This window comes from Tachysurus fulvidraco, chromosome 13 (assembly GCF_022655615.1).
Source record: "Tachysurus fulvidraco isolate hzauxx_2018 chromosome 13, HZAU_PFXX_2.0, whole genome shotgun sequence".
NCBI classification, from domain to species: Eukaryota; Metazoa; Chordata; class Actinopteri; order Siluriformes; family Bagridae; genus Tachysurus; species Tachysurus fulvidraco.
The window spans coordinates 12,025,133-12,042,974 of NC_062530.1; the positions used below are offsets into that span (position 1 = coordinate 12,025,133).

The following is a 17,842-nucleotide window of genomic DNA, read 5'->3' on the forward strand; positions in this document are numbered from 1 at the left end:
GTCCTTGCTTGTGCTCTGAATGCAATATACATTTTCTTAAACAATTTCAGGACAAGCATACCTAGTAATCTGTAATCCCCCTCTCCCCGGTATCTAGCTACACATGCCTCTCCCAAATTAGTAGTGACTGCACCATTAAATGTCACCCAGATGAGGATGGAAGGATAAAAAAAAATTATAGGCAGAATTGATAAATTACCGAAAACCTACTTTTTGACAACCGTTATTAAAAGCGCTCACAAATAACTTGACTTGAACAGACTTGAAATACATAAGAGAATTTCTTGCATTAATACATATCAAGAAAATGACAAAATTGTATATAATCTTACTTAATCAAATCTGGGTTTGCATCAAGCTTTCCTCTGTGTTCCAGTCCTCTGGTCCATGCAAAGATGCTTGCAATAGGATTGGTGCTGGTTGGTCTTCCCTGAGAAAGAAAAAATATGTTGTGTAATATGGCACATTGTTAAAGTAAATGTTTCACAGACTGCTTAAATGAAAAATATAAATAGAACATTAAGAAAATCATTCCTGGCTGCTGGGATCCTGTAAGGGTTGGGGGAGACAGACAAAATCCTTTTGAAATGCAGACTAATAGTTTTGCAAATTTAGTGATGTGGCAGAATGAGGATGCATGATGGACTAACCTTCTGATGCTCACGGTAATGCCTAGTGACTGTGCCATGAGCAGCTTCAGCCTCAATGGTCTTTCCATCAGGACACACTAGAACAGAGGTCATCAATCCCAGGGAGCCAAAACCTGGTGACAACATGCAATTTTAAACAAGCACCATTTTGAACATGACAATAGGTGAAAAACCTGTGTCTCATCTATTTCCCATTACAGCCATGAAAACTTTTGGTTATGGCACCAATTGTGCTTAAAGCTGTTTTATTGATAATATATTTCAGATAAATTACCTGATATGTGAATGTCTATGGTTTAATGGATCTCAAATACATTTTAAACATGGGAGAAATTATTTGTACACCAGGAATAAAAGACATTGTTAAATGAACCAATGAGTTCCTGGGGACCAGAAACAGTAGTTTCAACGGTTGTTAGATTTCTTTTTAAAAAATACTTCAAAATAGGGATGTCAATAGCCTTGACCAATTTTTGAAAGAAAATACAACTTAAAAAGCAGTATGAAAGAAAATGGTTATTTTTAAAAGAAATATTTAGTTTTAAAAGATGAAAGATTGCATCCTAATTACAGAAAAGCCTTGTGTGACATCAAACATACCTTGAGCCAAAATATCGGACTGGACATCTCCATCATAGTTCTTGCAAGCCCAAACGAAAGCACCAGAAGACTTCAAAACTTGTGCCACCATGTCATCAATAAGTCTGTGTTCATACCAGATCTTCAGTTTGTCAAACTCTGGCTTATATTTCCTGTTGACAATAAATAGAGGAGTAAAACACTTTGTAAACAATCCATACTTATGTTTTAATAACTTGCTCTATTCCTTATAATTGTCACTGGTAGAAAATATCACTAGAATCTCTGTTCTTAAAATTATGACAGCCAAAAACATTAGGATACCGTTAATATAGAATGACTGGATTCAGGGTGCTCCCACTTTAGATCAATCCTATGGGAGATCATGTCCACCCCTTCTTTGCACATGTGTGAAGTAAGTAAACAAATCTGTGTGAGAGTAAACACGTTAACCAGCTGGAACTGATGGCAGTCGATCCTCCTTATAAGTCAAAGTTAAGCATCGGTCATTTAAATACGCGTTTTGACTGTCAAATACCACCTTGCATGAAAGCTCTTCAGGTGTATACAACCACAGTCTCAGTGAAAGTTTTTCACTTGCTAAGAGAGCACAATATTGTTTCACTCTGGAAAATGCAATAAGAAACAATCTAAACTAGATTTGTAAAGTTCGTCGCGACAAACTTTGATGTTGGCTTTGACGGTGCAAGTATTTGCAAAGGCCGGTGCTTTTTGGAGGCAAGTGGACATAAGGGTCAGTGTTACTTTTGGAGGCGAATGGACAGAAAGATTGTGAAAGCTATTGGACCGCTAGGGTGCCAATACTTTTGGAGGCGAGCAAACATGAGCATGTGACGTGATCGAATACCCGTGAGGCAGTTCCCCTCATTGTGCTGAGTGTTTTGATGTGTCACATATCCATGTTGTGCACATTTTTAATTTTCACGTGACATCACGTGACGTGACCAAAATACACGCGAGGCAGTTCCCCTCATTGTGCTGAGTGTTTTAATATGTCACATGTCCATGTTGTGCAAATACTTGATTTCGCTTATTTTGGGGGCGGGGCTACACGTGACATCACCAGAATACCCGTTGGGGTGCCAATACTTTTAGTGAAAAGTGCCTACTGAGGGTTTGGACATTTCATGTCAATACTGCAGTCATTATGGGATTCTACTTATTATTATACTGCATAGAAGACAGACAGAGAAGCCGTGCCTGAGCTCTGCACACGCTACGTGTGTGAGAGCTTAGAGGAATTTTCTAAATTCACCATTCAAGTCTATGGGCTGTTCGATGGTCGACTACCGGAAAACCGAAAGTTCCGTCGGAATCCCGAAATAAAAATTTTGTCCGGAGTAAGGTCCTAAAGAACCTGTCCGAGTTTGGTGTAAATCGCTCAAAAACTTGCCAAGTTATGAACCTCCAAAGTTTATAATGGAAGTCTATGGGGAAAAAGGCCACTTTGAGCTTCCGTACCGGGATTGCCGGAATTCCGATCACTTAGAAAAGAAGCAACTACAGACCAGGGTCTACGACATATCCGAATTTGGTGCATGTGGCTCGAACGCCCTAGGCCGCATTTTTAAATAAATAAATTAATTAATAATAAGCTTATAACGGAAATCAGAACGTTGGCTTCTACAAAGCCAACATAATAATAATAATAATAATAATAATAATAATAATAATAATAATAAACTAGATTTGTAAAGTTTGTCACGACAAACTTTGATGTTGGCTTTGACGGTGCAAGAATTCGCAAAGGCCGGTGCATTTTGGAGGCGAGTGGACAAAGATTGTGAAAGCTACTGGACCGCTAGGGTGCCAATACTTTTGGAGGCAAGCAGACATGAGCATGTGACGTGATCCGAATACCCGTGAGGCAGTTTCCCTCATTGTGCCGAGTGTTTTGATATGTCACATGTCCATGTTGTGCAAATTTTTAATTTTCAAGTGACGTCACGTGACGTGACCAGAATACAGGTGAGCCACTTCCCCTTATTGGGCTGAGTGTTTTGATACGTCACATGTCCATGTTGTGCAAATTTGATATGTCCATGTTGTGCTAACTTTTTGTTTTTTTGCTTATTTTGGGGCGGGGCTACAAATGACATCACGTGAATACCCGGTGGGGTGCCAATACTTTTGGACAAAAGTGTATTGACTGGGGGCCAATACTTGTGGAATCATTGGATTGATAGTGTGGAGTTGATAGTTACATGTATTGAGAGTGTGCTTTATATCTACAGACAGAAAAAAAAAGCAAGTCTACGAGCTACGGGGAATTCCCATCGCTTATAATAGTCATAGCACACCTCTCCTCAATGAGCCGGTCGATTTGACACCTCATTCATGTCTAGGACAAAAGCTGCAGGACAAGTTACGCACTGAAAAAGTATCTGGAAGAATAATAATAACTAGAACGGTTCATTTCCTGAAAAAAATGTGAATGGTGCTTGCATGTGGTAACCTCCCCTCATCGTGCTGAGTGTTTTGATATATGACATGTCCTTGTTCTGCTAACTTTTTGATCTTGCTTACTTTGGGGGTGGGGCTACACGTGACGTCACGTGATGTGACCAAAACACGCGTGAGGCAGTTCCCCTCATCGTGCTGAGTGTTTTGATATACGACATGTTCATGTTGTGCAAAATTTATGATTTCGCTTACTTTGGGAGCGGGGCTACACGTGACATCACGTGAATACCCAGTGGAGTGCCAATACTTTTGGACAAAAGTGTATTGACTGGGGGCCAACACTTGTGGAATCAATGGATTGATAGTGTGGAGTTGATAGTTACATGTATTGACATTCTCCTTTACATCTACAGAGAAAACTAGAACGGTACATTTCCTAAAGAAAATGTGAATGTGCTTGCACGTGGCAAGTTCCCCTCATCGTGCTGAGTGTTTTGATATGTGACATGTCCATGTTGTGCGAATTTTTTTTTATTTCGCTTGAATTTTAGGAATTTCCCATTCATTTATTTTTTGGCCGCTTTTTCATCCGCTGTGTGAACATCGTTGGTCGGATCACTTACAAAACAGATAGCACACCTTTCCTCAATGAGCCGGTCGATTTGACACCTCATTTATGGGCCTAGGACAAAAGCTGCGGGACAAGTTACGTGCGAAAAAGTGTCCGGAAGAATAATAATAATAATAATAATAATAAGTATGCAAGAGAATAAGAATGTGCTTTGCAAGCACATTAATAATAATAATAATAATAATAAGAAGAAGAAGAAGAAGAAAACCGACAATAACAATAGGTGTCTACACCCCTTCGGGGCTTGACCCCTAATAATAATAAGAAGAAGAAGAAGAAGAAGAAGAAAACCTTCGGGGATTGACCCCTAAATATAGCTGCAAGCAGCCATACCGGGGTCAAGCCGATCACATGCGCTCAGAACATGTCACTGATGAACCATACCAATTTCCGTAGCAATATGGCATTGTTTTTTTTTTTTTATGGCAAGTTTTGCGAAGATATGGCCTCACATCCCAAAGTTGCTAGAGTAACTTCTAAGACTTTCCTGTACATGTATGCCAAATTACATAACTTTCCTACATACGGTTCTATGGGCTGCCATTGACTTCAATGGAAGAAGAGGAATAATAATAATAAGAAGAAGACCAACAATAAGTGTCTACGCCCCTTCGGGGCTGGACCAAGAAGAAGAAGAAGACCAACAATAAGTGTCTACGCCCCTTCGGGGCTGGAAGAAGAAGAAGAAGAAGAAGAAGAAGAAGAAGAAGAAGAAGACCAACAATAAGTGTCTACGCCCCTTCGGGGCTGGAGGAAGAAGAAGAAGAAGAAGAAGAAGAAGAAGAAGAAGAAGAAGAAGAAGAAGAAGAAGAAGAAGAAGAAGAAGAAGAAGAAGAAGAAGAAGAAGAAGAAGAAGAAGAAGAAGAAGAAGAAGAAGAAGAAGAAGAAGAAGAAGAAGGACAGACAATAACAATAGGTGTCTACGCCCCTTCGGGGCTTGACCCCTAATAATAATATTATTATTATTATCATTAAGTATGCAGAATAACAATACTGATGCTTTGCAAGCACCATTAATAATAAGTATGCAAGAGAATAAGAATGTTGAATAAGAATAAGAATGCTGCTTTAGCAAGCACCATTAATAATAATAAGCTTATAACGGAAATCAGAATGTTGGCTTCTACAAAGTAATGGGCATAATGGGCTATCAAGTTTTGGAATATGGCAATACATTATTATTATTATTTATATGTAACAGTCAAAAGTTTGAACACACCACTTCAGTGTTTTTTCTTATTTTTTTCTGTACATTAATACTGAAACAAACTATGAAAGAACACAAAGTAGCTATATTTAGCTTTGATGACATCTTAGCACACTCATGGCATAATCTCATTTGATTCATGAAGTAGTCACCTGGGATGGTTTTCAATTCACAGGTGTGTCCTGGTAAGAAGTGTCAGAAATTAACTTGACATCATAATGTGCTTTACACCAGTTGTTTTGTATAGAGGAACGGTGGGCCCTGTTAGTAGCCCTTAGTGCTACTACGAGTAATGTACAAATACATATTATGGTAAGAAACACACGGTTATGTATCAATACATCACTGACGTCTTCAACAATTCCCTGAGCAGAGCTGTTCTTAGGTGCCTCAGGACAACCACCTGTGCTAAAGAAGTCTAAAGTGTCCTGCCTCAATGACTATCATCCCATTGTACTCACACCCATTGTAATGAAGTGCTTTGAGAGGCTCTTCGTGAGGCATATCAAGACCCAGTTAACACCCTCACTGGACTGCCTGTACAGAGTCCAAATGCACAGCAATGCACAGCTCAAACCATATCAATTTCGCAGACGGCACGATCGTGGTGGGTCTCACCAGCAAGAACGACAAGACAGCATACAGAGAGTTGCATTTCATACAATTACTGTTTAGCACTATTCATTACAATGCCTCATATAAACTGCTGCTATTGCATCAAGTGTTCATTCCAGCATTTTTGCACATGTAATAAAAAATATACAGTATGTATTCTGGTCAACTCTATTTTGTATCATTTGTTTTGCACTGTTTGCACTAGGTTACACAGATGCACTTTTTAGTGAATAGGACTATCTTTCTTAAGTCCTTAGCTTTGTGTTGTTTTAGGTAGCTATCTTTGTTCCATATAACACCTTGGTCCTGGAGAAACATTCTCTCATTTCACCACTACGTCAGCTATATATGGTTGAAATGACAATAAAAGCTTCTGGCACCAAGCTGCTAGTAAAGACACCCTGGCACCAAGCTGCTAGTTTCTCAAGATAAACACCTCAAGATAAACAGCTTTTCTGTTGCATAGAAGGCCCATAATCATCTAAAGAAGTAGGGCTGCAATGGGGGACACAGTCATGTTTATTGAAAGAATAAAACAAGGGACACCAACAATAGCCTTGTGGGGCTCCAGTGTTCAGAGTGATGGTGTTGAACATTTAACTGGTCCATTCTAACTACCTGGGGTCTGGGTGTGAGTAAGTCCAGGACCTGGGTCACGAGTCCAAGAGCCTTGCTTAGAGGCCAACCAGTGTGGGACTATGGTATGGAAGGCAGAGCTGTAGTCTATAAACAGCAGCCAAACAATTTCCCCAAAGCTTCCTTTATGAGTCTTTGTTTATTTTCCAGTATGAAAAGAACTGCAGCATGGTCAGATTTTTTTGAATGCTGGCAGTGAGATAACTGTCTCCAAATTTAAACCAATTGTAGCAGTAGTCTAGTGAGTTTGCTACTCTAGTTGGACAGGAGGCATGTTTTTAGAAGTTCAACATGACATGGCAGCGGTTGACGTTAATAAAAATCCCCCTGTGATGATAAAGGGGATGCTTCTTCAAATGACACTGAGCACCTCGTGGAGCTTAGACAGAACCATGACTACCTCTGACATAGGGGCATACACATAAGTGGCGATAACTGATGTAAACTCACAGCGCAGATAAAATGCACAGCATAGAAATAGACAGATTCCCCAAGTGAGTTGAGCAGAAGAGCAGCAACAGGAAAATTTACCTGGTGGTCTCACCAATTGTTGACCATGAAACAGACCCTACCACATTTGGATTTTTCAGCCTCTGCTGTTCTACATCTGTTCTTCTCCTGTCTGTCTGTGTACTGTTAATGGATGGCATTACAGCTTGATCTGCTGCTGAAGATTTCAGCCATATCTCAAACAGGCAGAGTATGTTATAGTCCCCGATGTCCCATTGAAAATGCACACTGAATCCGAGATCACCCAGACTAGACAGAACCCAAGCAAAACAGTGGGTAAGGGAGAACTATGTGCACTATTCCCATGTTCTTTCCTGTGGCAAACCAGAGCATGCTTCCCTCTATGTTTCTTTTTCCATCACCTTGGGGAAGCTCTTGTGTGGTAAGTGATGTGGAGTGGTCACACTGAAATTGTGCTTTGGCACATATCTAAGCACGCAGCACTTTTTCAGAGAATACCATCATGTGCAACAGTAACAAACATATAAAAAGCCCAACTCTGAAATTTCAGGATCTTTTGTTGATCATTTCATTCTGAGCACTGTCGCATGCCCCATTATAAAGGTGTACCCATTTACTTCCTAGGTATATTCACTTGAATTTTGTTGTTTGCAAAATCACATTAAAACAGGACAAAGGTCTGACATCATTTACCTTAATCAGTCAAAGACACTAATCGTCTACTTTCGGCTTTTCCCTTCAGGGGTCGCCACAGTGAATCATCTCTCTCCACCTATCCATATCTTCTGCATCCTCAACACTTGCACCCACTAGCTTCATATCCTCATTAATTACATCTATATACCTCCTCTTTGCCTCCTGCCTGGCAGCTCCATGTCCAATGTTCTCCTACCAATATACTCACTCTCCCTCCTCTGAACATGTCCAAACCATCTTAATCTGGCCTCTCTAACTTTGTCCCCCAAACGTCCAACGTGATCTGTCGCTCTGATGTACTCGTTCCTAATCCTGTCCAATCTAGTCACTCCCAAAGAGAACCTCAACATCTTCAGCTCGGCTACCTCTAGCTCTGACTCTTGTCTCTTCTTCAGTGACACTGTCTCTAAACCATACAGCATGGCTGGTCTCACCACTGTCCTGTACACCTTCCCCTTGATTCTCGCTGATATTTTCTTATCACACAGAACTCCTGACACCTTTCTCCACCCATTCCAACCTGCCTGCACTTGCTTCTTTACCCCTTTCCCACTCTCTCCATTACTCTGGACTGTTGACTCTAAGTACTTAAACTCCTGTACCTTCTTCACCTCTTCACCGTGTAACCTTACTGTTCCACTTCCCTCCCTTTCATTCATACACATGTACTCAGTTTTACTATGACTAACTTTCATTCCTCTTCTCTCCAGCGCAAACCTCCACCTCTCCAGGTTTTCCTCCACCTGCTCCCTGCACTCACTACAGATCACAAGTTAATCTGCAAACACCATCCTCCAAGGAGACTCCTGTCTGACCTCCTCTGACAGCTGGTCCATCACTATAGCAAACAGGAAGGGGCTCATAGCCGATCCCTGATGCAGTCCCACCTCCAATTTGAACTCCTCTGTCTGACCTACAGCACACTTCACCACTGTCTTGCTCCTCTCATACATGTTCTGCACCACTCTGACATACTTCTCTGCTACTCCTGACTTCCTCATACAGTACCACTCCCTCTGACCATCCCTATACTTCATCAAAATTCTCAGAGCAAAATTGCATCTGTTGTGCTCTTTCTGGGCATGAATCCATACTGCAGCTCACAAATTTTCACTACCTTCCTTAACTTAGCTTCCACTACTTTTTCCCCACAGCTTCATTGTATGGCTCATCAACTTTATCCCCCTATAGTTGCTGCAACTCTGCACATCACCCTTATTCTTAAAGATCGGCACCTAGTGCCTAGGTCTAACCTAGTGTACAACATATGCCTTCTGTTTGGCCTTAGACACCTCCATCTTCACTGTAACTCCTTGTATTCCTGTCTATTCTCTTCAGTCCTGTCCATGTCCCACTTCTTCTTGGCTAATCTCTTCCTCTGGATACTATCCTGAACTTCCAAATTTCACCACAAAGTCTCATCTTCTTTCCTCCTTCCAGATGACACACCCAGCACCTTTCTCCCTGTCTCCCTGATCATTTCTGCTGTAGTTTCCCAGTCATCTGGCAGACAACCCAGAGCCTGCCTCAACGTCTGTCTAAATTCCTCACAACATTCCTAATTTTTTAAGCTTCCACCACTTGGTTTTCTTCTCTATCTTTGACCTCTTTATCTTACAGACCATCAGAGTCATCCTACACACCACCATCCTATGCTGTCTGGCTACCCCTGGAAAAATGGGAGGAGTCAAGATGGCACCAGTGAACCTGTCGGCATGCCGTCTACTCCAAACCTTTCAATTTTCTCAAAAATGGTTCCTTGTCTCTACCTTTTTATTGCAATCTTTAAGTTTGCCTATTAAGAGCGGCATAACTTATAATCGGCAGTTTTTGCTAGACATCGGAAATTCTGTGGATTCTATGCAAGTTTACACGAGTGTTGGCTCTACTTTATACCACTCTTCCTCGTCCCCTTTTCAGTCTGAACCATGGCTTCGTCAACTGCCCTGCTGTATTCCTTACACGATTAACCGTCGCAGAAAGAGGGGAACTCGTGGGTGTCCTAGTGAGGATCAGGAGAGAGTTTCATACTGTTCATCACCAAGAGCCATCGCTTTGCTTTATTTTTTTTGTTTTATTACAAACTTCTAGGCTTTTATGCGACGAGATGTTCGATGGATCTAAGGCATCGTTATCATCTGCCTTTTCTCCCAGCCTCAACTGGATTACCTACTACACTGTGATCCACGAGAATACGCATCAGTGCCAGGTGTAAATTCCTCTAATATCCAACAGTTAAAACGTCCCTGCAAACCACTACAACAGTCTATTAAAATGGCTTTGATAAACGCCAGATCAGTATCGAAGAAGTCTTTTATTCTTAAATATTTTTTTCTCTCTCACCGATTGGACTTTTTATTTTTAACTGAAACATGGCTCAGTGCTGGAGAGATTTCTATTTTTGGCGAACTCTGTCCACCTGACTGCAGCTATTTTAGCACCCCTAGATGCGATGGAGGAGCTGCTGCTGTGGTTTTCAAAAAACACTTTCAACTTAGGACCTTCTCACTTAAGCACTATCTCTCATTTGAACTACAATGTGTTGAAATTACGTCAACTACTTCTCCGGTACTATGTGCCATGGTCTATAGGCCTCCCAGGCTGGACAAAGACTTTACAGAGGACTTCGCAGACTTTTTGTCCCAGGCTATGACATTATACAACCGTCTACTCATCCTTGGTGACTTTAACATCCATGTAGACTGCCCAGGTAAGCCCTTGGTTACGGAGATTAGCCAGGTCTGTGATTAGTTTGTCCTCATTCAACATGGTCAGTAGGCTACATATGTCCATGGCCATACTCTAGACCTTATTTTGTCCTCTGTCTCAATTGAAGATATTAACATTGAAGACATTGTATTTTCTGACCACAAACCAATTGTATTCAACACTACTGTTTTATGATCTACGTACTACAAAAACCTCAGGGTATCCTATGTGCATTATAAATTCTGAAATTGTAAATCTTTTTATCGACAGCTATCAAAACAATGTCACAAACTCTTTACTCTCAGTTACAGAATTATCCAGTCCGGATAAATTACTGGAACTTTTTACTCTTCCTGCACTTCCAATCTGGATTCTGTAGCCCCTATTAAATTTACATTTCCTGAATTTAAATCTCAGCCATGGCTTGATGACTATCCACCATCTCAGACAGGATTGCCGGAAAGCTGAGAGGAACTGGAAAAAAGATCTTACTGTCTCATTTAACATTTTTAAATTCTGCCTGGATAAATATAAGAAGGCAGCAAAAGCAGCCAGAAACATTTTTTTCTAATGTTATGAGCAGCCCTTTCAATTCTCCCAAAATTCTTTTTTGCACTATAAATTCAATTATTAATCCTAGTAATATACTCAAGATTGAGCCATCAAATAATGTCTGCGAGGATTTTTTTAAAAATTCTTTCATGACAAAATTGATGTGATCCACTCCTCTTTTAGTGCATCTGATCTCTGTAAACTTTTGCCATGTCCATCTAGAACAATAATGTTAAAAAATTTTCAACCTTTATCCATTTCTGAACTGAGAGATGTGGTTATGCAGACAAAAACCACTTCTTCCCCTCATGATGTTATTCCATCCATTATTATTAAGGATGCTTTTGATTCCTTTGGTCATACTGCTATCATGACCAAATTCTTCTCTAGTCTCTGGCATTGTTCCAGCATCCTTTAAACATGCTGTTGTTCAACCACTGTATTGGAGAAGGTTGTTTTTTCTCAATAACTCACATTTCTGAACCTCAATAGTATCCTGGAACCTTTTCAATCGGGTTTCAGAAAACATCATAGTACTGAGACTGCCTTGCTAAGAGTTACAAATGACCTACTGACTGCTGTTGACTCGGGTGAAAATGCTATTCTAATTTTATTAGATCTTACAGCTGGCTTTGACACAATAGACCATGACATTTTGTTATCTCTTCTAGAAAATTGGGTGGGCATCAGAGATTCAGCTCGAGTGGTTCTTCTCAAACCTCCATTCAAGGACCACACTCCACACTTTCTCTGTGTCGATAGGACAATGCTCCTCTACTACTGCTTCTCTTGATAACGAGGGTTCCACATGGATCCATTTTAGCTCCACTTCTTTTCAATCTTTATATGCTCCCTCTTGATAACATCATCCTGAGTTTTAATATTTGTTTTCACTTGTACGCCGATGACTCGCAACTGTATATCCCGTTAAAATCTAATGCCTCTTTACAGCCCCTATTAAATTGCTTAGACAGTATTAAGACCTGGATGGCAAAACAATTCCTCCAGCTGAACCATGAGAAAACTGAGGTCATTATTTTTGGTCCTCAAAAAAAATTGCACCTGTCTAGGAAGTAACATGGGCTTATACTCGCCATATGTAAAGTCTTTTGTAAAAAAATCTGGGGGTGATCTTTTAACTCTGAACTATATTTGAGAAGCAAATTAGCTCTGTTGTTAAGAACAGTTTCCATTAACTGCAAATTATTTCTAAACTGAAACCAATGTTAACTTTCCAGCATCTAGAAAAAGTCATACATGCATTTATATCATCTCGATTGGATTACTGTAATTCTCTTTATATTGGTCTCCCCCTTTCCTCGCTAAATCGGCTATAGTTAGTTCAAAATGCTCCTGGAAAGAAAAAGAATGATCACATTACTGCAGTGTTAGCTTCCTTATATTGGCTCCTAGTTTATTTTAGAATACAGTTTAAAATTCTTTTAACTGTTTTTAAAGCTCTGAAAGGTCAAGCACCCATTTACATCTCTGAAATTGTTCACCCTCATTCAGCATCCAGATCTCTCAGGTCCATTGATCAAGCTCTTCTCCAGGTTCCTCGATCACGGATAAAATCGAAAGGGGACAGAGCTTTGCAACAGTTGCGGCCGCTCTCTGGAATCAGCTTCCTCCTAGTATAATGAATGCGTCTTCTGTTGGGGTTTTTAAAAAACAGCTAAAAACCCATCTGTATCGTCAGGTTTTTTCCTCGAGTGTTAATTTGTCTTTTCTTTTTGAACTTTCATGTACTTTACCTGTTTTATTGTGTATTTTTTTTTTATTGACTGTTTTGATTGTATGTTATGTCTCTGTACAGCACTTTGGTCAGCTAGAGCTGAATTTAAATGTGCTTTAGAAATAAACTCTTATTTACACTCTCTCCCACTACCACTTTACAGTCATTAATCTCTTTCAGATTGCCTCTTCTACATAGGATGTAGTCTACCTGTGTTCTCCTACCTCCACTCTTGTAAGTCACTCTCTCTTCTGAAAATAAGTGTTAACCACAGCCATGTCCATCCTCTTAGCAAAAGTCCACTACCATCCGTCCTTCAAGGTTCCTTTCCTTAACTCCAAACTTGCCCATCACCTCCTCATCACCGGTGTTCCCCTCACCAACATGTCCATTAAAATCTGCTCCTATCACCACTCTCTCACCCATGGGAATACTCTCAATCACCTCATCTAATTCACTCCAGACTCCCTCTCTCTCCTCTAACTCACAACCTACATGTGGGGCATAACCACTAACATTCAACATCACCTCTTCAATCTCTAACTTCAGACTCAACACCCTGTCTGACAATCTCTTCACCTCCAGAACATTCCTCAAAAACTCCTCCTTCAGGACCACACCTACCCCATTTCTTTCACTATCCACACCATAATAAAACAGCTTGAATCCTGCTCCTATACTACGAGCCTTGCTACCCTTCCACCTGGTCTCCTGTACACACAGTGTATCCACCATCCTTCTCTCCATCATATCAGCCAGCTGTCTACCTTTCCAGTACTTTTTTGAGACTAATAATTTTAAAACATTTTTGCACAATTACATACAAAACATTTTAATACAGATTCCAAAATTAAATAGACAAACTAACAGGATTGTGGAAACCCGGAAACAAATCGCACTCATGTATGGGGCTTCCCCAATGTGTTGCCACAATCTTGGAAGCACACAACTATCCAGAAGCACTCTATATTCTAAAACATTGAGATTTCCATTCAGTAGCATTACCAGGCCTATACCAAACCAGGTCCAGCTGGACAATGTCCATGTACACAAAGTTACATCTATGAAGACATGGGATCCTAAGGCTGATGCTAGTGTCCAACTTCAGTAATCCACACATACACACTTAAAAGCGTATAGGAAAGTCTTTCATCTATAGAAAGTCATAGAGGCAAGTAGGGCTGGGCGATAAATCGATTAACTCAAATGTGTAGTTTACATTGATTTGTTTGAATTAAAATCGTTTTTTTCTTTAACATCTGCTGACGCTCCCCTCTGGGCTCCGGTAGTTTCGAATGGGACCCCCCCCCCGTTATCAAACTGTATCCAGTATGATAAGAAGGGGCCCGTTGGAAAGCGATCATGAATGCAGAGAATTCCTGTTATACGCATCAACAAACATTATACTCTATGTTGTGTTTTGCGACTCAAGTAAAGCTGGCAGCTTATTCACAGATTCGAGTTTCCCAAGTCAATAACTCCTGAGCTAAATGCTCTTATTACACAAAAAGCACCTCTTATTTTATTGTAGTAATGTAGAGAGGCAGCTACAACCCAATTTTCCTCAAAATCAGCTTTCCTCCACGTTGGACAAAAAACATAAGTGCGAACACCTAAGAGACAGATTCCAGGGGACCGTCTGCAAAGTGCAAAACCCGAAAAGCGAATACATTACAAACAGTCAATAACTTCACTGTAATACACTGTACTTTTTTTATATATGAAAAATCATAAAATATACAAAAAGACATTTCCCTCAAATACGTGTTATGGTATACTTATCATGACATCTGTGGTGTGTGAGCTGAATTTGGTGACAGTAAAGTGTATTACAGTGAAGTTACAAACCGCTTTTCGGGTTTTGCACTTTGTAGCCGGTCCCTTGGAATCTCTCAGGCGTATGTAAATAAATATACAGGAAAAATCTATTTAAATCGTAAACCGATTTTTTTGTGAAAAAATCGGGGATTTTTATTTTAGGCCATATCGCCCAGCCCTAGAGGCAAGTTCTATATTAATGCCCCTTTTGGAATGGGATGTTCAAGAAGCACATACGAGTGTGATGGGTATTGACATTACCTTTACCCTGACATTACCCATATAGTGTAATTTCTTGAGTTCTTAAACTGTACATTTATGTTCACCAACATAACTCACTTCTCAAAGATGTCCTGAAAGATGTCCTTGAAGCGGCCATCATACGCTTTCAAGATGGTATTCTTAGTGCTCATGTAGAGAGGCCATTTTTTCTGGATAGCATACTGGAAACAGCTGTGAGCAAAGCCAGTGATGGACTTGTGGAGAGGGAGAGGAAGCGAGAAAATAAAAGCAAAATGGAAATAACATGAGGAACTGTCTTCACCTTTTAAAATATTGGCATTATTTAAAATATTTAAAATTCTGGGTTGGTGCAAATGGTGACTCAAATTCAGATCAAGAAAGTCCCATTTTAGACCACATTTAGTCTTCGGAGAAGTTCCAGAAAACCTTATTTCTATCCTTGTGTGTTGGTGCTGCCATACACAGACAAATTAGTGTCAACCATTGTTAGAGCCAAGCACTGCAGACTCTGCACAGACTCTTCACTTGGGGTTTAAAAATATAAAAACACATTTTAGAAATAAATAAATAACATTTTCCTGACCTCATCAGTATTGTACATGCCCATTCCACAGCCACCCCCAAGGAAATTGAATACTTCCCAGTCCTGGCCTTTGCTTCCATCAGCTGGAGTAAAGCTGATCTTAAATTTGCCTGGTGCATTCACAACAAAGTCTGTGGCTCTGTACTGTAAACAACACAATTACATAATTACATACAAGGATCAGGAATGACATCTGCTGTAAATTACTGCTAAACATAAGTATGTTCAAAAATAGACCTGGTCACCAAAGGCATGTCTGCCAATTGTGATCGGCTGTGTCCAACCAGGAACAAGTCTGGGAATGTTCTTGCAGATGATAGGTTCACGAAAAACCGTGCCACCCAAGATATTTCTGATGGTTCCGTTAGGACTTTTCCACATTTTCTTCAAGTTGAACTCTGGGTAAGAGCAAGTATTTTCAGTTGGGTGACTTGATTATTCATGGTAATCAAAGCCATAACTGGAAAGCTAAAATATAAAATAACTACCTTCAACCCTGGCCTCGTCAGGAGTGATAGTTGCGCATTTGACAGCAACATTGTACTTCTTGGTTGCTAAGGCTGAATCAATGGTAACCTGGTCATCAGTCTGGTCACGGTAGGGGAGGCCAAGGTCAAAGTATTTTAGCTCCACATCAACATTGGTTAGGATGAGCTGAGAATCAGATGCATGTGCACAGAAGACAAAAGAACAGCATGCACACGTATATAAATGCAGTGGTCTGTCAACACTAAGCATCAACAAAATTGTATTCTGCTCATCTCAAAACTTGAACTAAATAGAACATTTATTCAATCTCAAAATTAGGTTTTTTGAAAGGAAGGGAAAAAAAACACCCCTCACCTTTTCTTTGATGAATTCCCAAATTATCCTAGTCATCTCATCTCCATCCATCTCCACAACTGGCTGAGCCACCTTGATGCGCCGGTCAGCATCTATTAGAAAATAAAACTCTGTATTAAACACACAAAGCTGTTTTGGTTCAGAGCTAGTGCTGGTTCAAAGTTGGTTCCACTCAGGGTTTTTCCATACATCTAAAAATTTTTGGCAGCGCCAAAATGATTTTTTGTCCCGCCAAAGCCTTATTTGATGTGTAATTGCATTTTGTGAGTGAAGCAGGCTACTGACGGAGTGACAGAGAACGGGCACAGTGCCCCACCCAAGCGCGGGCACACTCCGTCTTCAGCTCTGTCTTTGCTCTCTCCCTTGCATCAAAATCAACTGATCCTAAAGGTCGGAAGACCATGTTTCATGTGGTGCATTTGAAGAATAATTTTGCTGAATTACCGCTGGGTGTGAATTGCAGTCAAAAAAAAAGTTGCCTTATCTTCTCTTACAACTTGTGACAAGCATTCCGCATATGCAGCTGACATACTGTACCTTTAAATAAACTCACAGAAAAAAAAAATCTATCCAGTTATGAAGTGTTTTGTGTGTGTTGACAAATCTTTCACGATGCCCTAACAGCCAGGATTCCCACACAACACGTCCGCGAAAGTCCAATTCGCGACCTATTGACTCCTTTGAGCCGATTCATCATAATGAATGGTTAAAGCAATTGGTCTGCCCGTCAGTGTCTGAATCGGTGTATAACATCATTACTTCTTAGGAGAACATACACATATGAAATGAGAAACTAAGTGTGCTTACCAAATTTAGCGCCTTAATAATCCACAGTATGTATAGACCTATGACAATGTGTAGTAATTACCTATAAAATCATTTAGTATAAAGTTAGACTGGAGTGAGTTGAAACTAGATCAAAGCACAAAGCAAGCTGTTGCTAGCTAGCTGCTAGTTTACTTAAATTTTATAAAAAGGTAAAAAATTACACTATTACACCTTTTAACGCATACATTTCTAATGCTATTTAATTGATATGATTATACTAAAATGAAAAAGGACCAACATTTAGACGTATGCTGCAAGGTGGCTGTGGATGGGCCCCATCAAGATGAAATCGACGACAGAGATCTTGTAAAAAGGTTCTACAGTGTTAATAAAAAGAGACGAGTTAAATGTTCATCTGCAGGCTATGATATTTGTAAATAAATAGTGGTACCTTTGACATTTCAAATATACTTTGGTATCGATGATGTTTCTTTTACTATCTAGCCTGACAGGGATAGTTTTTTCATGAATAAATAGGATAAGAAAAAAAAAATCACAAACTGTTTATTTGTATTTATTTTAAATTTAACATTAAATTGGCGATATGGCTGAAAACTATCACGATATCAGTGTTTCTTATCGGTCGATATTGATAATTACTGATATTTTTTATGACCCCTTT

The 17,842-nt window shown here is 39.9% G+C and overlaps 1 protein-coding gene across 3 annotated transcripts in view; it reads right to left on the reverse strand.

Moving 5' to 3' along the window:
• idh2 (isocitrate dehydrogenase (NADP(+)) 2) overlaps window positions 1-17,842 on the reverse strand; it is a 46,292-nt gene that overhangs the window by 16,356 nt on the left and 12,094 nt on the right. For 2 of the 3 annotated variants that reach the window (XM_027174802.2, XM_027174803.2), the window contains 8 exons: window positions 16,393-16,484; window positions 16,038-16,203; window positions 15,787-15,947; window positions 15,550-15,693; window positions 15,063-15,418; window positions 1,251-1,402; window positions 651-763; window positions 333-430 (listed from right to left, as the gene is read on the reverse strand). In XM_027174802.2, the coding sequence (XP_027030603.1) occupies window positions 333-430; window positions 651-763; window positions 1,251-1,402; window positions 15,063-15,418; window positions 15,550-15,693; window positions 15,787-15,947; window positions 16,038-16,203; window positions 16,393-16,484 (1,282 nt within the window). The remainder of the gene's footprint in view (window positions 1-332; window positions 431-650; window positions 764-1,250; window positions 1,403-15,062; window positions 15,419-15,549; window positions 15,694-15,786; window positions 15,948-16,037; window positions 16,204-16,392; window positions 16,485-17,842) is intronic. The other variant, XM_027174806.2, reaches the window with a different exon arrangement.